Here is a 25,000-nt window from a genome sequence, read left to right on the forward strand (position 1 = left end):
TTTCTGGTTCCAGGTCGAACCCTTTCTGGTTCCAGGTCGAACCCTTTCTGGTTCCAGGTCGAACCCTTTCTGGTTCCAGGTCGAACCCTTTCTGGTCCCCATAGGAGAACCTTTTCCACAGACGGTGGAAACCCTAACCCTTGAACCAAAAAGAGTTCTCACATGGGACAGCCGAAGAAATATTTTTTGGAACCCTTTTTTTCTAAGAGTGTACGGAATAGGGTGCTATTTGGGATATTGCCTCTGTGAGATACTTTGTGGCGCTGCCATGACGACAGCTAGGCTGGTGTAAACACACTCAGAATGGTCTGAATCAATGTGGGCCTGTTGCCTGGGGCCTGTCTCAAATGGAACACTATTCCCTTACAGTGCACTACTTTTGACCAGGACCCATATGTAGGGAATAGTGTGCCATTTGGGATCCAGCCCCAGGCTTCAAGGCCAGGCCAGGACCAAATTGAAAGTGATTGCTTGTAACTAGCGCTACCACATTATCATTCCTTCATGAAACACACGGCGTATTACTGTGGATGCACTTCCTAATCAACGTTTTTCAACACAAACCTACTGTGACCAATGCTGCATTTTCACGTTGTCTTTGCACTTACTAAAGGCTATTTTAAGACAGTGTATAGTTTTGAGTAAAAATCTTTTAAATTATTTTTTGTTAAAATGACACACCAAATGTAATATAGTTACACTTTTTGAATTGATAATAATTTTATTGATCCATTAATCATTAGAAACAATAAATACAGTTAGTAAATTTGCATCTCATTGCTAGTGGCGTCACCACAGACCCTGCTTTGGTCCTGGCCTGTATCACATAGGGAGTCCCATAGGGCGCCGCACAATTGGCCCAGCGTGCGTCAGGGTCAGGGTTTGACCCGGGGCAGGCCGTCATTATAAATAAGAATTTGTTCTTAACTGACTTGCCTAGTATAAATAAAGGTTAAATAAAAAAATTAAAATCACTGAACCAGGTTCAAATGTCAACTGACATCGTTCTATAACAACTGTCTAATTGGACAAAAAAAACAAAGTATTTAGTTTCCGTAGCGACGGGAAGGGGGATACTAAGGGTGTGTCCCAAATGGCATCCTATTTTATATATAGTGCATCATTGTTGACCAGAGACTATGGGTCTTTGACTATGGGCCCTGGTCTAAAAGTAGTGCACTATATACGGAATAGGGTGCAATTTAAGACAAACTACTGTAGATATCTGGCATGTAACTGTAACTGTATGTAACTGTAACTGTATGTAACTGTAACTGTAACTGTATGTAACTGTAACTGTATGTAACTGTAACTGTAACTGTATGTAACTGTAACTGTATGTAACTGTAACTGTATGTAACTGTATGTAACTGTAACTGTAACTGTAACTGTATGTAACTGTAACTGTAACTGTATGTAACTGTAACTGTAACTGTATGTAACTGTAACTGTAACTGTAACTGTAACTGTATGAAACTGTAACTGTATGTAACTATATGTAACTGTAACTGTATGTAACTGTAACTGTAACTGTAACTGTAACTGTAACTGTAACTGTATGTAACTGTAACTGTATGTAACTATATGTAACTGTAACTGTATGTAACTGTAACTGTATGTAACTGTAACTGTAACTGTAACTGTAACTGTATGTAACTGTATGTAACTGTATGTAACTGTAACTGTATGTAACTGTATGTAACTGTATGTAACTGTATGTAACTGTAACTGTATGTAACTGTAACTGTAACTGTAACTGTGTGTAACTGTATGTAACTGTATGTAACCGTATGTAACTGCAGGGAAACATTTTTATTAATATTGAACACTTATCCCGTATCATCATCAGCACCTGCTTCCGGTTGACTAAACGTTCTAATCGCAGCTCACACACACACACACACACACACACACACACACACACACACACACACACACACACACACACACACACACACACACACACACACACACACACACACACACACACACACCCCTCCGGCTCGGTTCCCCTCCCCTGAGGGTCCAGAGGTGTAAAGATGTGATTTTAAATTATACTGGGTAGTGAGGTGATGTTTAATTATACTGGGTAGTGATGTGATGTTTAATTAAACTAGGTGATGTTTAATTATACTGGGTAGTGATGTGATGTTTAATTATACTGGGTAGTGATGTTTAATTATACTGGGTAGTGAAGTTTAATTATACTGGGTAGTGATGTTTAATTATACTGGGTAGTGATGTTTAATTATACTGGGTAGTGATGTGATGTTTAATTATACTGGGTAGTGATGTGATGTTTAATTATACTGGGTAGTGATGTTTAATTATACTGGGTAGTGATGTTTAATTATACTGGGTAGTGATGTTTAATTATACTGGGTAGTGATGTGATGTTTAATTATACTGGGTAGTGATGTTTAATTATACTGGGTAGTGATGTTTAATTATACTGGGTAGTGAGGTGATGTTTAATTATACTGGGTAGTGGTGTTTAATTATACTGGGTAGTGATGTTTAATTATACTGGGTAGTGATGTTTAATTATACTGGGTAGTGATGTGATGTTTAATTATACTGGGTAGTGAGGTGATGTTTAATTATACTGGGTAGTGATGTTTAATTATACTGGGTAGTGATGTGATGCTTAATTATACTGGGTAGTGAGGTGATGTTTAATTATACTGGGTAGTGATGTTTAATTATACTGGGTAGTGAGGTGATGTTTAATTATACTGGGTAGTGATGTTGAATTATACTGGGTAGTGATGTTTAATTATACTGGGTGTGATGTTTAATTATACTGGGTAGTGATGTGATGTTTAATTATACTGGGTAGTGAGGTGATGTTTAATTATACTGGGTAGTGATGTGATGTTTAATTATACTGGGTAGTGAGGTGATGTTTAATTATACTGGGTAGTGATGTTTAATTATACTGGGTAGTGAGGTGATGTTTAATTATACTGGGTAGTGATGTTTAATTATACTGGGTAGTGATGTTTAATTATACTGGGTAGTGATGTGATGTTTAATTATACTGGGTAGTGATGTGATGTTTAATTATACTGGGTAGTGATGTGATGTTTAATTATACTGGGTAGTGATGTTTAATTATACTGGGTAGTGATGTGATGTTTAATTATACTGGGTAGTGATGTGATGTTTAATTATACTGGTTAGTGAGGTGATGTTTAATTATACTGGGTAGTGATGTTTAATTATACTGAGTAGTGATGTTTAATTATACTGGGTAGTGATGTTTAATTATACTGGGTAGTGATGTTTAATTATACTGGGTAGTGATGTTTAATTATACTGGGTAGTGATGTTTAATTATACTGGGTAGTGATGTTTAATTATACTGGGTAGTGATGTTTAATTATACTGGGTAGTGATGTTTAATTATACTGGGTAGTGATGTTTAATTATACTGGGTAGTGATGTGATGTTTAATTATACTGGGTAGTGATGTGATGTTTAATTATACTGGGTAGTGATGTGATGTTTAATTATACTGGGTAGTGATGTTTAATTATACTGGGTAGTGATGTGATGTTTAATTATACTGGGTAGTGATGTGATGTTTAATTATACTGGGTAGTGATGTGATGTTTAATTATACTGGGTAGTGATGTGATGTTTAATTATACTGGGTAGTGAGGTGATGTTTAATTATACTGGGTAGTGATGTTTAATTATACTGGGTAGTGATGTTTAATTATACTGGGTAGTGATGTGATGTTTAATTATACTGGGTAGTGATGTGATGTTTAATTATACTGGGTAGTGATGTTTAATTATACTGGGTAGTGATGTGATGTCTAATTATACTGGGTAGTGATGTGATGTTTAATTATACTGGGTAGTGAGGTGATGTTTAATTATACTGGGTAGTGATGTTTAATTATACTGAGTAGTGATGTTTAATTATACTGGGTAGTGATGTTTAATTATACTGGGTAGTGATGTTTAATTATACTGGGTAGTGATGTTTAATTATACTGGGTAGTGATGTTTAATTATACTGGGTAGTGATGTTTAATTATACTGGGTAGTGATGTTTAATTATACTGGGTAGTGATGTTTAATTATACTGGGTAGTGATGTTTAATTATACTGGGTAGTGATGTGATGTTTAATTATACTGGGTAGTGATGTGATGTTTAATTATACTGGGTAGTGATGTGCAATTTGTAAGTCGCTCTGGATAAGAGCGTCTGCTAAATGACTTAAATGTAAATGTAAATGTAAATGTAAATGATGTTTAATTATACTGGGTAGTGATGTTTAATTATACTGGGTAGTGATGTGATGTTTAATTATACTGGGTAGTGATGTGATGTTTAATTATACTGGGTAGTGATGTGATGTTTAATTATACTGGGTAGTGATGTGATGTTTAATTATACTGGGTAGTGAGGTGATGTTTAATTATACTGGGTAGTGAGGTGATGTTTAATTATACTGGGTAGTGATGTTTAATTATACTGGGTAGTGATGTTTAATTATACTGGGTAGTGATGTGATGTTTAATTATACTGGGTAGTGATGTTTAATTATACTGGGTAGTGATGTGATGTTTAATTATACTGGGTAGTGATGTTTAATTATACTGGGTAGTGGTGTTTAATTATACTGGGTAGTGAGGTGATGTTTAATTATACTGGGTAGCGATGTTTAATTATACTGGGTAGTGATGTTTAATTATACTGGGTAGTGATGTGATGTTTAATTATACTGGGTAGTGATGTTTAATAATACTGGGTAGTGATGTGATGTTTAATTATACTGGGTAGTGATGTGATGTTTAATTATACTGGGTAGTGATGTTTAATTATACTGGGTAGTGATGTGATGTTTAATTATACTGGGTAGTGATGTGATGTTTAATTATACTGGGTAGTGATGTTTAATTATACTGGGTAGTGATGTTTAATTATACTGGGTAGTGATGTTTAATTATACTGGGTAGTGATGTTTAATAATACTGGGTAGTGATGTGATGTTTAATTATACTGGGTAGTGATGTTTAATTATACTGGGTAGTGATGTTTAATTATACTGGGTAGTGATGTTTAATAATACTGGGTAGTGATGTGATGTTTAATTATACTGGGTAGTGATGTTTAATTATACTGGGTGTGATGTTTAATTATACTGGGTAGTGGTGTTTAATTATACTGGGTAGTGATGTTTAATTATACTGGGTAGTGATGTGATGTTTAATTATACTGGGTAGTGATGTTTAATTATACTGGGTAGTGATGTTTAATTATACTGGGTAGTGATGTGATGTTTAATTATACTGGGTAGTGATGTTTAATTATACTGGGTAGTGATGTTTAATTATACTGGGTAGTGATGTGATGTTTAATTGTACTGGGTAGTTATGTTTAATTATACTGGGTAGTGGTGTTTAATTATACTGGGTAGTGATGTGATGTTTAATTATACTGGGTAGTGATGTGATGTTTAATTATACTGGGTAGTGATGTTTAATTATACTGGGTGTGATGTTTAATTATACTGGGTAGTGATGTTTAATTATACTGGGTAGTGATGTGATGTTTAATTATACTGGGTAGTGATGTGATGTTTAATTATACTGGGTAGTGATGTTTAATTATACTGGGTAGTGATGTTTAATTATACTGGGTAGTGATGTGATGTTTAATTATACTGGGTAGTGATGTGATGTTTAATTATACTGGGTAGTGAGGTGATGTTTAATTATACTGGGTAGTGAGGTGATGTTTAATTATACTGGGTAGTGATGTTTAATTATACTGGGTAGTGATGTTTAATTATACTGGGTAGTGATGTGATGTTTAATTATACTGGGTAGTGATGTTTAATTATACTGGGTAGTGATGTTTAATTATACTGGGTAGTGATGTGATGTTTAATTATACTGGGTAGTGATGTGATGTTTAATTATACTGGGTAGGGAGGTGATGTTTAATTATACTGGGTAGTGAGGTGATGTTTAATTATACTGGGTAGTGATGTTTAATTATACTGGGTAGTGATGTTTAATTATACTGGGTAGTGATGTGATGTTTAATTATACTGGGTAGTGATGTTTAATTATAATGGGTAGTGATGTTTAATTATACTGGGTAGTGATGTGATGTTTAATTATACTGGGTAGTGATGTGATGTTTAATTATACTGGGTAGTGATGTTTATTTATACTGGGTAGTGATGTTTAATTATACTGGGTAGTGATGTTTAATTATACTGGGTAGTGATGTTTAATTATACTGGGTAGTGATGTTTAATTATACTGGGTAGTGATGTTTAATTATACTGGGTAGTGATGTGATGTTTAATTATACTGGGTAGTGATGTTTAATTATACTGGGTAGTGATGTGATGTTTAATTATACTGGGTAGTGAGGTGATGTTTAATTATACTGGGTAGTGAGGTGATGTTTAATTATACTGGGTAGTGATGTTTAATTATACTGGGTAGTGATGTTTAATTATACTGGGTAGTGATGTTTAATTATAATGGGTAGTGATGTTTAATTATACTGGGTAGTGATGTGATGTTTAATTATACTGGGTAGTGATGTTTAATTATACTGGGTAGTGATGTTTAATTATACTGGGTAGTGATGTTTAATTATACTGGGTAGTGAGGTGATGTTTAATTATACTGGGTAGTGATGTTTAATTATACTGGGTAGTGATGTTTAATTATACTGGGTAGTGATGTTTATTTATACTGGGTGTGATGTTTAATTATACTGGGTAGTGATGTGATGTTTAATTATACTGGGTAGTGATGTGATGTTTAAGTATACTGGGTAGTGATGTGGTGTTTAAGTATACTGGGTAGTGAGGTGATGTTTAATTATACTGGGTAGTGAGGTGATGTTTAATTATACTGGGTAGTGAGGTGATGTTTGGCGGAGGTGGAAAAGATGACCATATATTCCTGACATACAACATGAGTTGGATACAGATCCGGCTGAGGAAACAGGAAACCAGATCATTCTACTGCTCTGCTATTCACACATTATATTTTATTTTACTCAGCACGCAAACACACACACGGGTCCCCTCCCGTCTCACCTGATCCTGAGAAGCTGTCTAGGGAGGCGTCGGCTACTGGGGTGGTGATGTCACTGCTGCTCATTGGTTCTGTTTTAACTGGGGACAAAGACAACACACACACCGTCAGCATACACACACACACACCATCGGCCCCACACACACACACACCATCGGCCCCCCCACACACACACACACACACACACGCACGCACGCACGCACGCACACGCATAACTACAGTCAGAACGCACACGCACGCACGCAACTACACACACACACACACACACACACACACACACACACACACACACACACACACACACACACACACACACACACACACACACACACACACACACACACACACACACAAACTGACACTATGACTGGTGAGTTTATTAGTTTGGGATGTCTTTGAACATACACCCAAAACTACACCAAAACCACAGTCAGAACTACAGTCAGAACTACAGCCAGAACTACACCAGAACCACAGTCAGAACTACACCGGAACTACACCGGAACTACAGTCAGAACTACACCAGAACTACACCAGAACTACAGTCAGAACTACACCGGAACTACAGCCAGAACTACACCAGAACTACAGTCAGAACTACACCGGAACTACAGTCAGAACTACAGTCAGAACTACAGCCAGAACTACACCAGAACCACAGTCAGAACTACACCAGAACTACACCAGAACTACAGTCAGAACTACACCGGAACTACAGCCAGAACTACACCGGAACTACAGTCAGAACTACACCGGAACTACAGTCAGAACTACAGTCAGAACTACAGCCAGAACTACACCAGAACTACACCAGAACCACAGTCAGAACCACAGTCAGAACCACAGTCAGAACTACACCGGAACTACAGCCAGAACTACACCGGAACTACAGTCATAACTACAGTCAGAACTACAGCGGAACTACACCGGAACTACAGCCAGAACTACACCGGAACTACACCAGAACTACACCGGAACTACACCAGAACCACAGTCAGAACTACACCGGAACTACACCAGAACTACACCAGAACTACACCGGAACTACACCAGAACTACACCGGAACTACAGTCAGAACTACACCAGAACTACACCAGAACCACAGTCAGAACTACACCGGAACTACACCAGAACCACAGTCAGAACTACACCGGAACTACACCAGAACCACAGTCAGAACTACACCAGAACCACAGTCAGAACCACAGTCATAACTACACCAGAACCACAGTCAGAACCACAGTCAGAACTACACCAGAACCACAGTCAGAACCACAGTCAGAACTACACCAGAACCACAATCAGAACCACAGTCAGAACTACAGCCAGAACTACACCGGAACTACAGCCAGAACTACACCGGAACTACAGCCAGAACTACACCGGAACTACAGCCAGAACTACACCGGAACTACAGCCAGAACTACACCAGAACCACAGTCAGAACCACAGTCAGAACTACAGCCAGAACTACACCGGAACTACAGTGGAGCACACTCAGTGGAACTACAGCCAGAACTACACCAGTCAGAACTACAGTGGAATGTGCTATAAACAATACTGGGGTGAATATTCATCACAACTTTTACATTCTGTTCTTTTAGACTAATCGCTTTTTTTCAAAATGGAATTTATAATGATAACGTTCGTTGGATTAATTTTAGGGATCATCTACATGTAATTATATGGGATTAACATGAAAATAAAACATAACGCTCCTCAGCGTAGATTACCATAAATTATCTCTCAACACACTTTTGAGGAAAATAAAACATTTGCCTAATTGTTAATCCATTAAACCAACAAAGAGACCTTTCTCATTTCAACCTGTTGACTTAACTATGAATAAAAACCAAACCATCATTCAACAGCTCTTCTATGTCTCTTTGTTTGTCCCATCCACAGTTTGATCATACACTGTTACAGCAAGAATTCAACAGTAACAGGCAAACTGCAATCCTGTCAAATACATTTTAATCCATCAATCAATCAAAGTAATCAATCAATTAATATATAATTAACATTATATATCCAATTAACATAACATAATAATTCATGGTCACTAATTACTGTATGGCTTACCCCAGGTTATAATGTAGCGTCAGGGGAAAGAAAGATTAACACAGTCAATGGTAGTAGGATACTGGTGTAAAATGGCCCCTGCATGGAGAGGGAGTCAGTCTGCATGGACGTGCAAATACGATTGAAATGTCAAGACAATATAGATATAGTATAAAATCTGTTTTAAGGACTGTAGCGAATGGAGCGTGACCCCACGCCCCGCTGAGCCTCTCAGAGTTATAACACTGATGGCTCGGTGGAGAGGATTTTACAGTTATCTGACAGCTAGGGAATCTTTGAAATCAATCCATTTCACATCAGGCAGCAAGCAGGCTTTGGGATGGGAAGGGGGGGGAGGGGTGATATAGAGAAGAGGAAGGGGGCAAAACAAATTCACATCATGTGGGTAAAGGGAGTCATGCTCGGTGTGTCTCTCATGTTTTTAAAGAAGCTTTTCCCTGTCGTGTTTTACTTTGATCATTCTGCTGAGGAATTGTTGACGAGAGAGTGGGAGGGAGAGAGGGAGGGAGAGTATGAGGGAGAGAGGGAGGGAGGGAGAGACGGAGGGAGAGTATGAGGGAGAGAGGGAGGGAGAGAGGGAGGGAGAGTATGAGGGAGAGAGGGAGGGAGGGAGGGAGAGAGGGAGGGAGAGTATGAGGGAGAGAGGGAGGGAGGGAGAGACTGAGGGAGAGTATGAGGGAGAGAGGGAGGGAGAGAGGGAGGGAGAGTATGAGGGAGAGAGGGAGGGAGGGAGAGAGGGAGGGATAGTATGTGGGAGAGAGGGAGGGAGAGTATGAGGGAGAGTAGGAGGAAGAGTGGGAGGGAGAGGGAGAGTAGACAGGAGAGTGGGAGGGAAAGTAGAAGGGAGAGTAGGAGGGAGAGTGGGAGGGAGAGTAGGAGGGAGAGGAGAGTGGGAGGGAGAGAGGGAGGGAGAGAGGGAGGGAGAGTATGAGGGAGAGAGGTAGGGAGAGTATGAGGGAGAGTAGGAGGGAGAGGGAGAGTAGACAGGAGAGTGGGAGGGAAAGTAGAAGGGAGAGTAGGAGGGAGAGTGGGAGGGAGAGTAGGAGGGAGAGGAGCGTGGGAGGGATAGTAGGAGGAGAGTAAGAGGGAGAGGAGCGTGGGAGGGATAGTAGGAGGAGAGTAGGAGGGAGAGTAGGTGGGAGAGTAGGGAGGAGAGTGGGAGGGAGAGTGGGAGGGAGAGTGGGAGGGAGAGCAGGAGGGAGAGTAGGAGTGAGAGTGTTTTTGGAATAACACATTTAGGGAGAGAGGGAGGGAGAGTATGAAGGAGTGTGGGAGGGAGAGGGAGAGTAGGCAGGAGAGTGGGAGGGAGAGTAGAAGGGAGAGTAGGCAGGAGAGTGGGAGGGAGAGTAGAAGGGAGAGTAGGCAGGAGAGTGGGAGGGAGAGTAGAAGGGAGAGTAGGAGGGAGAGGGAGAGTAGAAGGGAGAGTAGGCAGGAGAGTGGGAGGGAGAGGGAGAGTAGGCAGGAGAGTGGGAGGGAGAGTAGAAGGGAGAGTAGGCAGGAGAGTGGGAGGGAGAGTAGGAGGGAGAGTAGGAGGGAGAGGGAGAGTAGAAGGGAGAGTAGGCAGGAGAGTGGGAGGGAAAGTAGAAGGGAGAGTAGGAGGGAGAGGGAGAGTAGAAGGGAGAGTAGGAGGGAGAGGGAGAGTAGAAGGGAGAGTAGGCAGGGGAGTGGGAGGGAGAGTAGAAGGGAGAGTAGGCAGGAGAGTGGGAGGGAGAGTAGAAGGGAGAGTAGGAGGGAGAGGGAGAGTAGAAGGGAGAGTAGGCAGGAGAGTGGGAGGGAAAGTAGAAGGGAGAGTAGGAGGGAGAGGGAGAGTAGAAGGGAGAGTAGGAGGGAGAGTTGAGAGGAGAGTGGGAGGGAGAGAGGGAGGGAGAGTTGGAGGCAGAGTAGGAGGGAGAGTGGGATGGAGAGTAGGAGGGCGAGTGGGAGGGAGAGTGTTTTTGCAATAACACATTTAGGTAGAGATAATACAATACAGAGAAATAGGATGTGTGTGTGTCTGTGCACGTGAGTGTTTGTGTGGCTGTGCACGTGAGTGTGTGTGTGTGTCTGTGCACGTGAGTGTGTGTGTGTTTGTGTGTCTGTGCATGTGAGTGTGTGTGTGTCTGTGCACGTGAGTGTGTGTGTGTGTTTGTCTTTGCACGTGAGTGTGTGTGCGTGTGCGTGTGCGTGTGCGTGTGCGTGTGTGTGTGTGTGTGTGTGTGTGTGTGTGTGTGTGTGTGTGTGTGTGTGTGTGTGTGTGTGTGTGTGTGTGCGTGTGCGTGAGTGCGTGTGTGTGTGTAGGTATACTAGCTAATATAATGAGGGGACATCGTGGTGTAACACTGCATGCACAGACTAAAGGTCAAAGGTCGCACTCAGGTGTTCACAGAGAAACACACGTTAACCACCGTACTCATGAAACACAGCATGGGAACAACGGCAGACAGGAACCAATCAATCAATCAATCAAAACAAGGTGTCCACAGGATCCATAATCTCATGCTTCACACACTCAACATAACACGAGTGCACCAATTACATTGACGACAAGAAAGGCACAATAGTTGAAGAAACTCTTAGAATTAAAAAATAGATTTGTTATCAATTGAGAACAGTTCATTAATTGGGATCTTTTCATTTATAGTGGTATAAAAAAAAGAGTAAAAGCACAAGATGTTTTTGTTTTTCTTCTTGTCTTTTCTAAGTTGAAACACCAATTATTGTCCTTTCATATCCACACCTGAACTGCACCGACCTGCAGCCGACTGTGAGCTAGTGCTTAACAACCAGTCAGCTGTGGTGAGCATTGTGATGTTATCACCTATATGGGAAACAGAGAATAGGATACATGACAATCTGACTTCACCGCGGCTCTACGACAGGCTCTTTGTCCTGCAGAGGACAAATTACAGCCTACTTCCTACGGAGAGCACTGCTTTTGTCAAACAATCGGTCAAAAGTAGTGCACTACATAGGGAATAGGGTTCAATTTGGGACGCACACACTCCCTAAAACCACAAGAAAGCGTTATCCATTTTTTCCTATCAAGAAGACTTTTTTTTTAAGGTAGACTTCGAAGCGCATGAGTGGGTTCGTAATAGCGCCCTGGTAACGACGTTAGGTTCAACTAGAGAGAGTGGTGGTTTGAGAGGACACAACGAGCCTACTCACCTGAGTCAATAGGGACATGTACAAACCACATGCAAAACTACAACCCATTTTCATACCGTGAGCTTTTGAATAATTACACGTACGTTTAAATATACTGCTAATAGTTCCTCTGTAAACACAGAGACAATAGCATCAGATTTACAAAGCAGATCGTTTTCATATTGTTTTCATATCTAGATCAAATACAAGTGGCCCTTTTTAAATTGTGTATTAAAACCAATGCAGTAAGTCTACAAGCCATCGGAACTAGTAGTTATTCAGAAGTACAGAGAAGTAGACTGGAGGAAAGTCGTGGTACCACGTTTTCATTTGTTGACTTCACCTTTAGAAAATGGAAAACAGATCGCGATTTCAACAGGGTAGCACCTGGAGCCGTTTTATTGCCATTCAGGCATTTCACAACTTTAGCAGATGCATAAAACGCTACACACAGGAAGAGGTGAGGTTAAAAAAGAAAAAGTCCCCTCTTTCTCTGCTCTGCTACCCGTACAAACTTAAATTGTACAACTGATGAAGCTACAACGCAATTGGTAGAATGGTTGTGATTACAACGGAGTGTATTTTCTGCACAATAATAATCACAACGTTTTCTGTGCAAATATAATTTGGTACCACAACCATCGTGCCAAGTTTAACGTTTGAATGTGTCACATCAGTATTTACCTGATTGTCTACAGGGCTCAGCCTATTCCTCTCCCATGTCCTATAGTCCTATAGTGAATTTAGAGTCCACACAGCGAAAGTGAGGGAAGCATTCAGGAAGAAAATCCCTAAGCACATACCTTCAGTGCCATTGGGGGTCATGGAATTGGTATTGATATGGGAGTTGTCGAGGCTCGAACCATTAGGGGATTCACGGCTGTGAGGACTGGCTAGATCCTGCATGTCCATAGACCTGACGGACGAGAGACACACACACACGCACACACACACACACACACACACACACACACACACACACACACACACACACACACACACACACACACACACACACACACACACACACACACACACACACACACACACACACACACACACACACACACACACACACACACACACACACACACACACACACACACACACACACACACACACACACATATTTACTCACATCTTGCCAGAACCATCAAGGGAAAACAAATGGTAAAGAGTCTATAGATGTATTAGTTTTAAACAGGGTTTTCTCTTAAACCTACTGATAACAACATGGGTAAAACTGTTGAAATTAAATTTGAAATGTTTATACCTTTAAAGTAAACAAATAAAAACATCTCAACTGGAGCTTGAGAATTTTTGTCATTGTATCTAAAAGCTATAAATACTATCAATAGATTAAACTATGTTCGGGAAAGACAAACGTAATGTTATCTCTATTCATGTTATCTCCACGTATTATTGTTATCACTGCCTATTAATGTTATCTCTGCCTATTAATGTTATCTCCGCCTATTAATGTTATCTCTGCCTATTAATGTTATCTCTGCCTATTAATGTTATCTCTGCCTATTAATGTTATCTCTGCCTATTCATGTTATGTCTGCCTATTAATGTTATCTATGCCTATTAATGTTATCTCTGCCTATTAATGTTATCTCCGCCTATTATTGTTATCTCTGCTTACTAATGTTATCTCTGCCTATTAATGTTATCTATGCCTATTAATGTTATCTCCGCCTATTAATGTTATCTCTGCCTATTAATGTTATCTCCGCCTATTATTGTTATCTCTGCTTACTAATGTTATCTCTGCCTATTAATGTTATCTATGCCTATTAATGTTATCTCTGCTTACTAATGTTATCTCTGCTTATTATTGTTATCTCTGCCTATTAATGGTGTCTCTGCCTATTGTTGTTATCTCTGCCTATTCATGTTATCTCCATTTATTAATGTTATCTCTGCCTATTAATGTTATCTCTGCCTATTAATGTTATCTCTGCTTATTATTGTTATCTCCGCTTATTATTGTTATCTCCGCTTATTAATGTTATCTCTGCTTATTTCTTTCATAATACAATTCAAACTAGGCCAACTGCTAAACACTCAATTATAACATATTATATTGACACTATTTGATTATATATCAGCAATATATGATATTATAACAATCAATATAGATTATAATTGAAATTATTGAAATTATTGAGCTCAGTAATAGAGACATTACAGCACACATGAGCGTTGATGAATGTACATACTCATGCTAGTCTACAGTATAGAGCATTCGCTCCATGTTGATGAATGTACATACTCATGCTAGTCTACAGTATAGAGCATTCGCTCCATGTTGATGAATGTACATACTCATGCTAGTCTACAGTATAGAGCATTCGCTCCATGTTGATTAATGTACATACTCATGCTAGTCTACAGTATAGAGCATTCGCTCCATGTTGATGAATGTACATACTCATGCTAGTCTACAGTATAGAGCATTCGCTCCATGTTGATGAATGTACATACTCATGCTAGTCTACAGTATAGAGCATTCGCTCCATGTTGATTAATGTACATACTCATGCTAGTCTACAGCATAGTAATGATATAGACATCCGTAGTATACAGTGTGAACACACTCTGTGATTGGAGGCTATGGTTAAAGTAGTTAGTTGCTAGCAGGTTAGAAGAGTTTGTTCTCTTAATGATTCTAAGAGCAGCTAGCTACTTCTCCAAGTGATTAGCTACTTCTCCAAGTGATTAGCTACTTCTCCAAGTGATTAACTACTTCTCCAAGTGATGAACTACTTCTCCAAGTGATTAGCTACTTCTCCAAGTGATTAACTACTTCTCCAAGTGATGAACTACTTCTCCAAGTGATGAACTACTTCTCCAAGTGATTGAACTACTTCTCCAAGTGATGAACTACTTCTCCAAGTGATTAGCTACTTCGCCAAGTGATTAGCTACTTCTCCAAGTGATCAGCTAACTTCTCCAAGTGAGTAACTACTCCAAGTGATTAGCTAACTTCTCCAAGTGATGAACTACTTCTTCAAGTGATTAGCTACTTCTCCAAGTGATTAAATACTTCTCTGTCAGGATTTGGCCAGGGTTGTTCCGGTTTTTGGTCACTAGATGCCCCCATTGTGCCTTTTGACCTTTTGTTTTCCCTTGATCCCCATTATTATTTGCACCTGTGCCTCGTTTCCCCTGATTGTATTTAAACCCTTTGTTTTACTCAGTTCTTTGCTCTGTGTTTGTATGTTAGCACCCAGCCGTAGTACTCTGTGAACTCTTGTTGATCCCGGTGGACTCTCTTGTGGAATTCTGTTTTTTGTTCTTGTTTGTTTGTTTTTGAGTATCTTTTGAGGCTTTTTTGTGCTTTACCTTCCACCTTGTGGATTTACCTTTTTAGTCTTGGAGGATTACCTTTGTTCTTGTGGAATTCCTTTTGAGGTTGTGGAGTTACATGTTTTCCTGAAGAACTTCACTTTTTACTTCATTAAATACACCATCTCGAGTACTGCTGTGTCTGCCTCATCTTCTGGGTTCTGCTGACTATTCGTGGCTCAGTTGGTTAAGTGACTGTTTCTCACTCCGGAGATCCGGGTTCGTAACCGGGTCCTGACACTTCTCCATGTGATTAGCTACTTCTCCAAGTGATTAGCTACTTCTCCAAGTGATTAACTACTTATTCAAGTGATTAGCTACTTCTCCAAGTGATTAACTACTTCTCCAAGTGATTAACTAATTCTCCAAGTGATTAACTACTTCTCCAAGTGATTAACTAATTCTCCAAGTGATTAGCTAACTTCTCCAAGTGATTAGCTACTTCTCCAAGTGATTAGCTAATTCTCCAAGTGATTAGCTACTTCTCCAAGTGATTAGCTACTTCTCCAAGTGATTAGCTACTTCTCCAAGTGATTAACTACTTCTCCAAGTGATTAGCTACTTCTACAAGTGATTAGCTACTTCTCCAAGTGATTAGCTAATTCTCCATGTGATTAGCTACTTCTACAAGTGATTAACTAATTCTCCAAGTGATTAGCTACTTCTCCAAGTGACTAACTACTTCTCCAAGTGATTAGCTACTTCTACAAGTGATTAGCTAATTCTCCAAGTGATTAGCTAATTCTCCAAGTGATTAGCTAATTCTCCAAGTGATTAGCTACATCTACAAGTGATTAGCTAATTCTCCAAGTGACTAACTAATTCTCCAAGTGACTAACTACTTCTCCAAGTGACTAACTACTTCTCCAAGTATGTTCTCTGAGTGATTCTGAGTGCTCTGTCTGCGGCTCAGTGAAGAGAGATGATAATGCCTGGTTCACTACGCATCAGTTTGCTCTGGCAACCATCTGAATTGTTTCTGTGTTTATACTGAAGACCGCGCCATTGAAAACACTATTCTATCCCCTCATTGTTGCTGTGAAAAGTTGCTCAGCCATATGGAGGTTAGTTAAAACAAGGCCGAAGACAGCTGAAACATGACACAAATCATAACTCATATTGTGTCTTTTGTCAGAACTGTTTAATTAAATTAGGGAGAAACGTTTGGTACATTAAAACTGCTTTTTTTCCAGTTACATTTATACATTGCATATCAATCAACTAAACTAAGCCGTTAGTTTTTGTTTAATGCAAACGCAATCTGATAGGATGAAATGATACGTCTGCTATTTCAACAATCTGCTAAAATCAAATGTTTGCTATTTCAACAATCCAATCAAATGAAATTATATATCCGATATACCAACAATCTGATCAAATGAAATGATATGTCTACTATTTAAATAATGTTGGGATGGAAAGATATAGTCAATAGACTTGTTTTTAAATTAATTTAAAAAAGAAATACACAGATATATACATTGCGTTTTCTACTCACTCAGTTCAGCATGACATTTTTTTCCCAGCTCAAATTCAGTAAATAATGTAGAATTGTTGTGAATATTGTTGGAGGATCTCACAAACTGACATGCTAGTAGCTGTGTCCCCAGAGAAATATGAATTTACTGCTAAATTATCACCCCCACCTAATTATCACCCCCACCTAATTATCACCCCCACCTAATTATCACCCCCACCTAATTATCACCCCCACCTAATTATCACCCCCACCTAATTATCACCAAAAACCTGAAATACAATTATGAACAGCAGCGTTACAGATAAACCAGGAGACAATTACTATTACTCTCTCTCTCTCTCCATCCCTCTCTCTCTCTCTCTCTCTCTCTCTCTCTCTCTCTCTCTCTCTCTCTCTCTCTCTCTCTCTCCCACTCTCCTTCCCTCCCTGCAACCCTTCTGATGCTACCTGCCTGGCGCTGGTCCAACTCTGCTCTTACCTGGAAATACGTAGCGGCCCGGAATCATCTGAACCAGGCTGCCTCTCTCTGTTTTTTTTCTCTTTCCACCTGCCTGAACAGAAACAATGTCCCTCCTTGTTATTTCAGCTGTGTGTCACTGTCCAGACCCATCCATGACACAATAGAGCTGGTCTGAGAAAACATTATTGTTATTCTGTCTCAAGAGTGGGAAGAGAGGGCTAACTGCACTGGGAAACGAACAGAGGACATTCTCTCTCTATAGAGTTTCTCTCTCAGCCCTTCTATTCTCTCTCTCTCGCTCTCTCTTCTTCCACCACTGCTGTTGTTGCCTCTCCTCCCTCGTTCAGGTCTCCCCTCCCTCCCTCCTCCCCGAGTGAGGGACTGCAGCCAATTGACGGAAAGGTGATTCATCATTGGTCTACGACAGCTGCAAACTGGATTAGCCCGCCCACAATCAACATACAAAGAGGGCTTAGCCAAGGTAAGCAGGAAGGGGAGGGGGCGGGGGACTGGGGGGTTGGATGAAGGGAGGTAAAGGGGTGTGAGGTGGATTGGGGGGGGGGGGGGGGAGTAGCATGGAGGTAGGAAGTTAGGTAGCTCCTGATAACAGCTGCTGGATAGTGGGGAGAGAGATGTGACTTGTTGAATAGAGGCCAGTGACGCATGACGCCCGTAGCATCTTCAGCAGATCTTTAATCTGCAATTGACACCACCTGAAATGTATCTGCACTCCCCTCCCTCTCTATTTCTCGCCTCTCTCTCCTCTGTCTTCTCTCTCTCTCCCCTTCTCTCTAGCCTTCTCTCTAGCCTTCTCTCTCCCCTTCTCTTTCCCCTTCTCTCTCCCCTTCTCTCTGGCCTTCTCTGTCCCCTTCTCTCTCCCCTTCTCTTTCCCCTTCTCTTTCCCCTTCTCTCTCCCCTTCTCTCTGGCCTTCTCTGTCCCCTTCTCTCTCCCCTTCTCTTTCCCCTTCTCTCTTCCCTTCTCTCTCCCCTTCTCTTTCCCCTTCTCTCTCCCCTTCTCTCTTCCCTTTCTCTCTCCCCTTCTCTCTCCCCTTCTCTCTGGCCTTCTCTCTTCCCTTCTCTCTTCCCTTCTCTTTAGCCTTCTCTCTCCCCTTCTCTCTTCCCTTCTCTCTCCCCTTCTCTCTCCCCTTCTCTCTGGCCTTCTCTCTCCCTTTCTCTCTCCCCTTCTCTCTGGCCTTCTCTCTTCCCTTCTCTCTTCCCTTCTCTTTAGCCTTCTCTCTCCCCTTGTCTCTTCCCTTCTCTTTCCCCTTCTCTCTGGCTTTCTCTCTCCCCTTCTCTCTCCCCTTCTCTCTGGCCTTCTCTCTCCCCTTCTCTCTTCCCTTCTCTTTAGCCTTCTCTCTCCCCTTCTCTCTTCCCTTCTCTTTAGCCTTCTCTCTCCCATTCTCTCTTCCCTTCTCTCTCCCCTTCTCTCTCCCCTTCTCTCTGGCCTTCTCTCTCCCCTTCTCTCTTCCCTTCTCTCTGGCCTTCTCTCTCCCCTTCTCTCTTCCCTTCTCTCTGGCCTTCTCTCTAGCCTTCTCTCTTCCCTTCTCTCTGGCCTTCTCTCTAGCCTTCTCTCTTCCCTTCTCTCTGGCCTTCTCTCTAGCCTTCTCTCTTCCCTTCTCTCTGGCCTTCTCTCTCCCCTTCTCTCTAGCCTTCTCTCTAGTCTTCACTCTAGCCTTAGCGCTCCGATACCGCTTGCAGTGCATTAGCAGAGAGAACAGTCTATGACTAGGATTGCAATTTTTAGGGCCTTCTTCTGACACCGCCTGGTATAGCCATACGCACTGCCACACTGCCAGGTCTTTGACCTCCTCCCTATAGGCTGTCTCATTGTTGTCGGTGATCAGGCCTAACACCGTTGTGTCGTCAGCGAACTTAATGATGGGTTCAGAGTCGTGCTTGGCCACAGAGATGTGCGTGAACAGGAAGAACAGGAGGGGACTAAGCACGCACCCCTGAGGGGACCCTGTGTAGGGTATCAGCGTTATTGCCTACCCTTACCACCTGAGGGGCAGCCCGTCAGGAAGTCTAGGATTCAGTTGCAGAGGGATGTGTTTAGTCCCAGGGTCCACGCTGGCTGTGTAATAAATGCCACCCTATTCCTTTTATAGTGCACTACTTTAGAGTAGGACCCAATGGGACCTGGCACCCTATTCCCTAAATACAGCACCATTTTTGGCCAAGGCCTTGTCAAATGGTATATAGTACATCACTATACAGTACATCACTATACAGTACATCACTATACAGTACAGTACATCACTATACAATACATCACTATACAGGACAGTACAACACATTACATTTAAGTCATTTAGCAGACGCTCTTATCCAGAGCGACTTACAAATTGGTGCATTCACCTTATGACATCCAGTGGAACAACCACTTTACAATAGTGCATCTAAATATTTTAAGGGGGGGGGGGTGAGAAGGATTACTTTATCCTATCCTAGGTATTCCTTAAAGAGGTGGGGTTTCAGGTGTCTCCGGAAGGTGGTGATTGACTCCGCTGTCCTATATCCAACACTATATAGTACATCACTATACAACACATCACTATACAGTGCATCACTATACAGTACATCACTATACAGTACATCACTATACAGTACATCACAATACAGTACATCACTATACAGTACATCACTATACAGTACAGTACATCACTATACAGTACATCACTATACAGTACATCACCATACAGTACATCACTATACAATACACCACTATACAGGACAGTACATCACTATACAGTACATCACTATACAGCACATCACTATACAGTGCATCACTATACAGTACATCACTATACAGTACATCACAATACAGTACATCACTATACAGTACATCACTATACAGTACAGTACCTCACTATACAGTACATCACTATACAGTACATCACTATACAGTGCATCACCATACAGTACATCACTATGCAATACATCACTATACAGGACAGTACAACACTATACAGTACATCACTATACAGTACAGTACATCACTATACAGTGCAGTACATCACTATACAGCACATCACTATACAGTACAACACTATACAGTACAGTACATCACTATACAGTACATCACTATACAGTACATCACTATACAGTACAACACTATACAGTACATCACTATACAGTACAACACTATACAGTACAGTACATCACTATACAGTACATCATTATACAGTGCATCACTATACAGTACAGTACATCACTATACAGTACATCACTATACAGTACAGTACATCACTATGCAGTGCAGTACATCACTATACAGTACAACACTATACAGTACAACACTATACAGTGCAGTACATCACTATACAGTGCAGTACATCACTATACAGTACATCACTCTACAGTACATCACTATACAGTACATCACTATACAGTACAGTACATCACTATACAGTTCATCACTATACAGTACAGTACATCACTATACAGTACAGTACATCACTATAAAGTACATTACTACACAGTACAGTGCATCACTATACAGTGCAGTACATCACTATACAGTACATCACTATACAGTACAACACTATACAGTACATCACTATACAGTACAGTACAACACTATACAGTACATCACTATACAGTACAGTACAACACTATATAGTACATCACAATAAAGTACAGTACTATAAAGCACAGCACTTTAAAGTGTATCACTACACAGTACATCACAATACAGGAAAGTACTACACGGTATATCCCCACACAGAAGAGTACATCACTATACAGTAGAGTACTACACATTACAGTACATCACCATGCAGTATATCACTACAAATTGCAGCACTATAAAGTATACCACCATACAGTGCATACGGTAAAGTACATCCTGTAGAGTACAGTACTATACAGTACGACACTATTCAATGCAGTAAATCACTATACAATACATCACTATACAGTAAATAACTAGACAGTATATCACGATACACTATAGTACATCAATATACAGTAAATCACTATACAGTACTAAACTATAGAGAATATAGAGAATATGGAATGTGTGGGATTTGTTTAGAGCAGATAGATGTATATTGAGATTTTAGAAGAGCTTTGGGAATACAGTACATACAGTACATCATTATACAGTACAGTACAGTACAACACTATATAGTACAACACTATACAGTACATAACTATACAGTACAGTACAACACTATACAGTACAGTACAACACTATACAGTACATCACTATACAGTACAGTATATCACTATACAGTATTATATAGTACATCTCTATACAGTACAGTACATCAATATACAGTAGAGTACAATACAGTACATCACTATACAGTACATCATTATAAAGTGCATCACTATGCAGTATAGCACATCAATATACAGTACACCACCATAGAGTACAGTACTATAGAGTACATCATTATACAATTACATGACTACACAGTACATCACTATACATTACAGTACTATAGAGTACATCACTATACAGTAAATTACTATATAGTACGTTACTAAACAGTACTGTACATCACTATACAGTACATCAGTATATAGTACATCACTATACAGCACAGTACATCACTATAAATTACATCCCTATACAGTACAGTAAATCACTATACAGTGCAGTACATCACTGTACAGTACATCAGTATATAGTACATCACTATACAGTACAGTACATCACTATACAGTACAGTACATCACTATACAGCACCGTACATCACTATACAGTACAGTACAACACTAAACAGTACATCACTATACAATACAGTACAACACTATACAGTACAACACTATACAGTACAGTAAAACACTATACAGTACATCACTATACAGTACAGTACAACACTATACAGTACAGTAATACAATATACAGTACAACACTATACAGTACAGTACAACACTATACAGTGCAGTACATCACAATACAGCACATCACGATACAGTACATCACTATACAGTACAGTACATCACTATACAGTACAGTACATCACTATACAGTACAGTACAACACTATACAGTACAACACTATACAGTACAGTACAACACTATACAGTACATCACTATACAGTACAGTAAAACACTATACAGTACAGTAATACACTATACAGTACAACACTATCCAGTACATTACTATACAGTACATCACTATACAGTACATCACTATACAGTACAGTACATCACTATACAGTACATCACTATATAGCACATCACTACACAGTACATCACTACACAGTACATCACTATACAGTACATCACTATACAGTAGAACACTATACAGTACATCACTATACAGTCAGTACATCACTATACAGTACATCACTATGCAGTACATCACTATACATGACATTACTATACAGTACAGTACATCACTATACAGTACAGTACATCACTATACAGTAAATCACTACACAGTACATCACTATACAGTACATCACTATACAATACAACACTATACAGTACAACACTATACAGTACACCACTATACAGTACATCACTATACAGTCAGTACGTCACTATACAGTACATCGCTATGCAGTACATCACTATACAGTGCATCACTATACAGTACATCACTATACAATACATCACTATACAGTACATCACTATACAGTACAGTACATCACTATACAGTACATCACTATACAGTACATCACTACACAGTACATCACTACACAGTACATCACTATACAGTACATCACTATACAGTAGAACACTATACAGTACATCACTATACAGTCAGTACATCACTATACAATACAACACTATACAGTACATCACTATACAGTACATCACTATACAGTACAGTACATCACTATACAGTACATCACTATACAGTCAGTACGTCACTATACAGTACATCCCTATGCAGTACATCACTATACAGTACAGTACATCACTATACAGTACATCACTATACAGTACATTACTATACATTACAGTACATCACTATACAGTACATCACTATACAGTCAGTACATCACTATACAGTACATCGCTATGCAGTACATCACTATACAGTACAGTACATCACTATACAGTACATTACTATACAGTACAGTACATCACTATACAGTACAACACTATACCGTACATCACTATACAGTACAACACTATCCAGTACAACACTATACAGTACATCACTATACAGTACAGTACATCACTATACAGTACATCACTATACAGTACAGTACATCACTATACAGTACATCACTATACAGTAAATCACTACACAGTACATCACTATACAGTACACCACTATACAATACAACACTATACAGTACATCACTATACAGTCAGTACATCACTATACAGTAAATCACTACACAGTACATCACTATACAGTACATCACTATACAATACAACACTATACAGTACATCACTATACAGTACATCACTATACAGTACAGTACATCACTATATAGCACATCACTATACAGTACATCACTATACAGTACATCACTATACAGCACATCACTATACAGTACATCACTATACAGTACATTACTATACAGTACAGTACATCACTATACAGTACAGTACATCACTATACAGTACATAACTATACAGTACAATACAGTACATCACTATACAGTACAGTACAACACTATACAGTACAGTACAATACAGTACATCACTATACAGTACATCACTATACAGTACATCACTACACAGTACATCACTATACAGTACAACACTATACAGTACATCACTATACAGTCAGTACATCACTATACAGTACATCACTATGCAGTACATCACTATACAGTACAGTACATCACTATGCAGTTCATTACTATACAGTACAGTACATCACTATACAGTACATCACTATACAGTACAGTACATCACTATACAGTACAGGACATCACTATACGGTACATCACTATACAGTACATCACTATACAGTACATCACTATACAGTAAATCACTACACAGTACATCACTATACAGTACATCACTATACAGTACAACACTATACATCACTATACAGTACATCACTATACAGTACAACACTATACATCACTATACAGTACATCACTATACAGTACAACACTATACATCACTATACAGTGCATCACAATACAGTCAGTACATCACTATACAGTACATCACTATACAATACAACACTATACAGTACATCACTATACAGTACATTACTATACAGTAAATCACTACACAGTACATCACTATACAGTACAATACAGTACCTCACTATACAGTACATCACTATACAGTCAGTACATCACTATACAGTACATCACTATACAGTACAACACTATACATCACTATACAGTACATCACTATACAGTACATCACTATACAATACAACACTATACAGTACAATACAGTACATCACTATACAGTACAGTACAACATTATACAGTACAGTACAATACAGTACATCACTACACAGTACATCACTATGCAGTA

General features: G+C 39.7%; 1 protein-coding gene and 1 long non-coding RNA gene across 24 annotated transcripts in view; both read right to left on the reverse strand.

Annotated features, from left to right (window-relative positions):
- Positions 1-25,000, reverse strand: part of LOC123991433 (eyes absent homolog 1) — a 150,429-nt gene that overhangs the window by 110,871 nt on the left and 14,558 nt on the right. For 4 of the 23 annotated variants that reach the window (XM_046293034.1, XM_046293026.1, XM_046293033.1 and 1 more), the window contains exons 1-4: positions 17,603-18,357; positions 13,094-13,206; positions 11,881-11,961; positions 7,084-7,161 (exon numbers count right to left, since the gene is read on the reverse strand). In XM_046293034.1, coding sequence (XP_046148990.1) covers positions 7,084-7,161; positions 11,881-11,961; positions 13,094-13,202 — 268 coding nt within the window. In that variant the 5' untranslated portion in view covers positions 13,203-13,206; positions 17,603-18,357. Of the gene's footprint in view, positions 1-7,083; positions 7,162-11,880; positions 11,962-13,093; positions 13,207-17,602; positions 18,359-25,000 lie in introns of those variants that run through there. The other 19 variants (XM_046293036.1, XM_046293030.1, XM_046293043.1 and 16 more) reach the window with 14 other exon arrangements.
- On the reverse strand, positions 17,167-17,531 carry LOC123991435. The gene is made up of 2 exons (XR_006830796.1): positions 17,376-17,531; positions 17,167-17,290 (listed from the first exon to the last, which is right to left on the reverse strand). It is a non-coding gene; the product is annotated as an uncharacterized LOC123991435 (long non-coding RNA).

The sequence above is a fragment of the Oncorhynchus gorbuscha genome, linkage group LG12, assembly GCF_021184085.1.
Source record: "Oncorhynchus gorbuscha isolate QuinsamMale2020 ecotype Even-year linkage group LG12, OgorEven_v1.0, whole genome shotgun sequence".
NCBI lineage: Eukaryota > Metazoa > Chordata > Actinopteri > Salmoniformes > Salmonidae > Oncorhynchus > Oncorhynchus gorbuscha.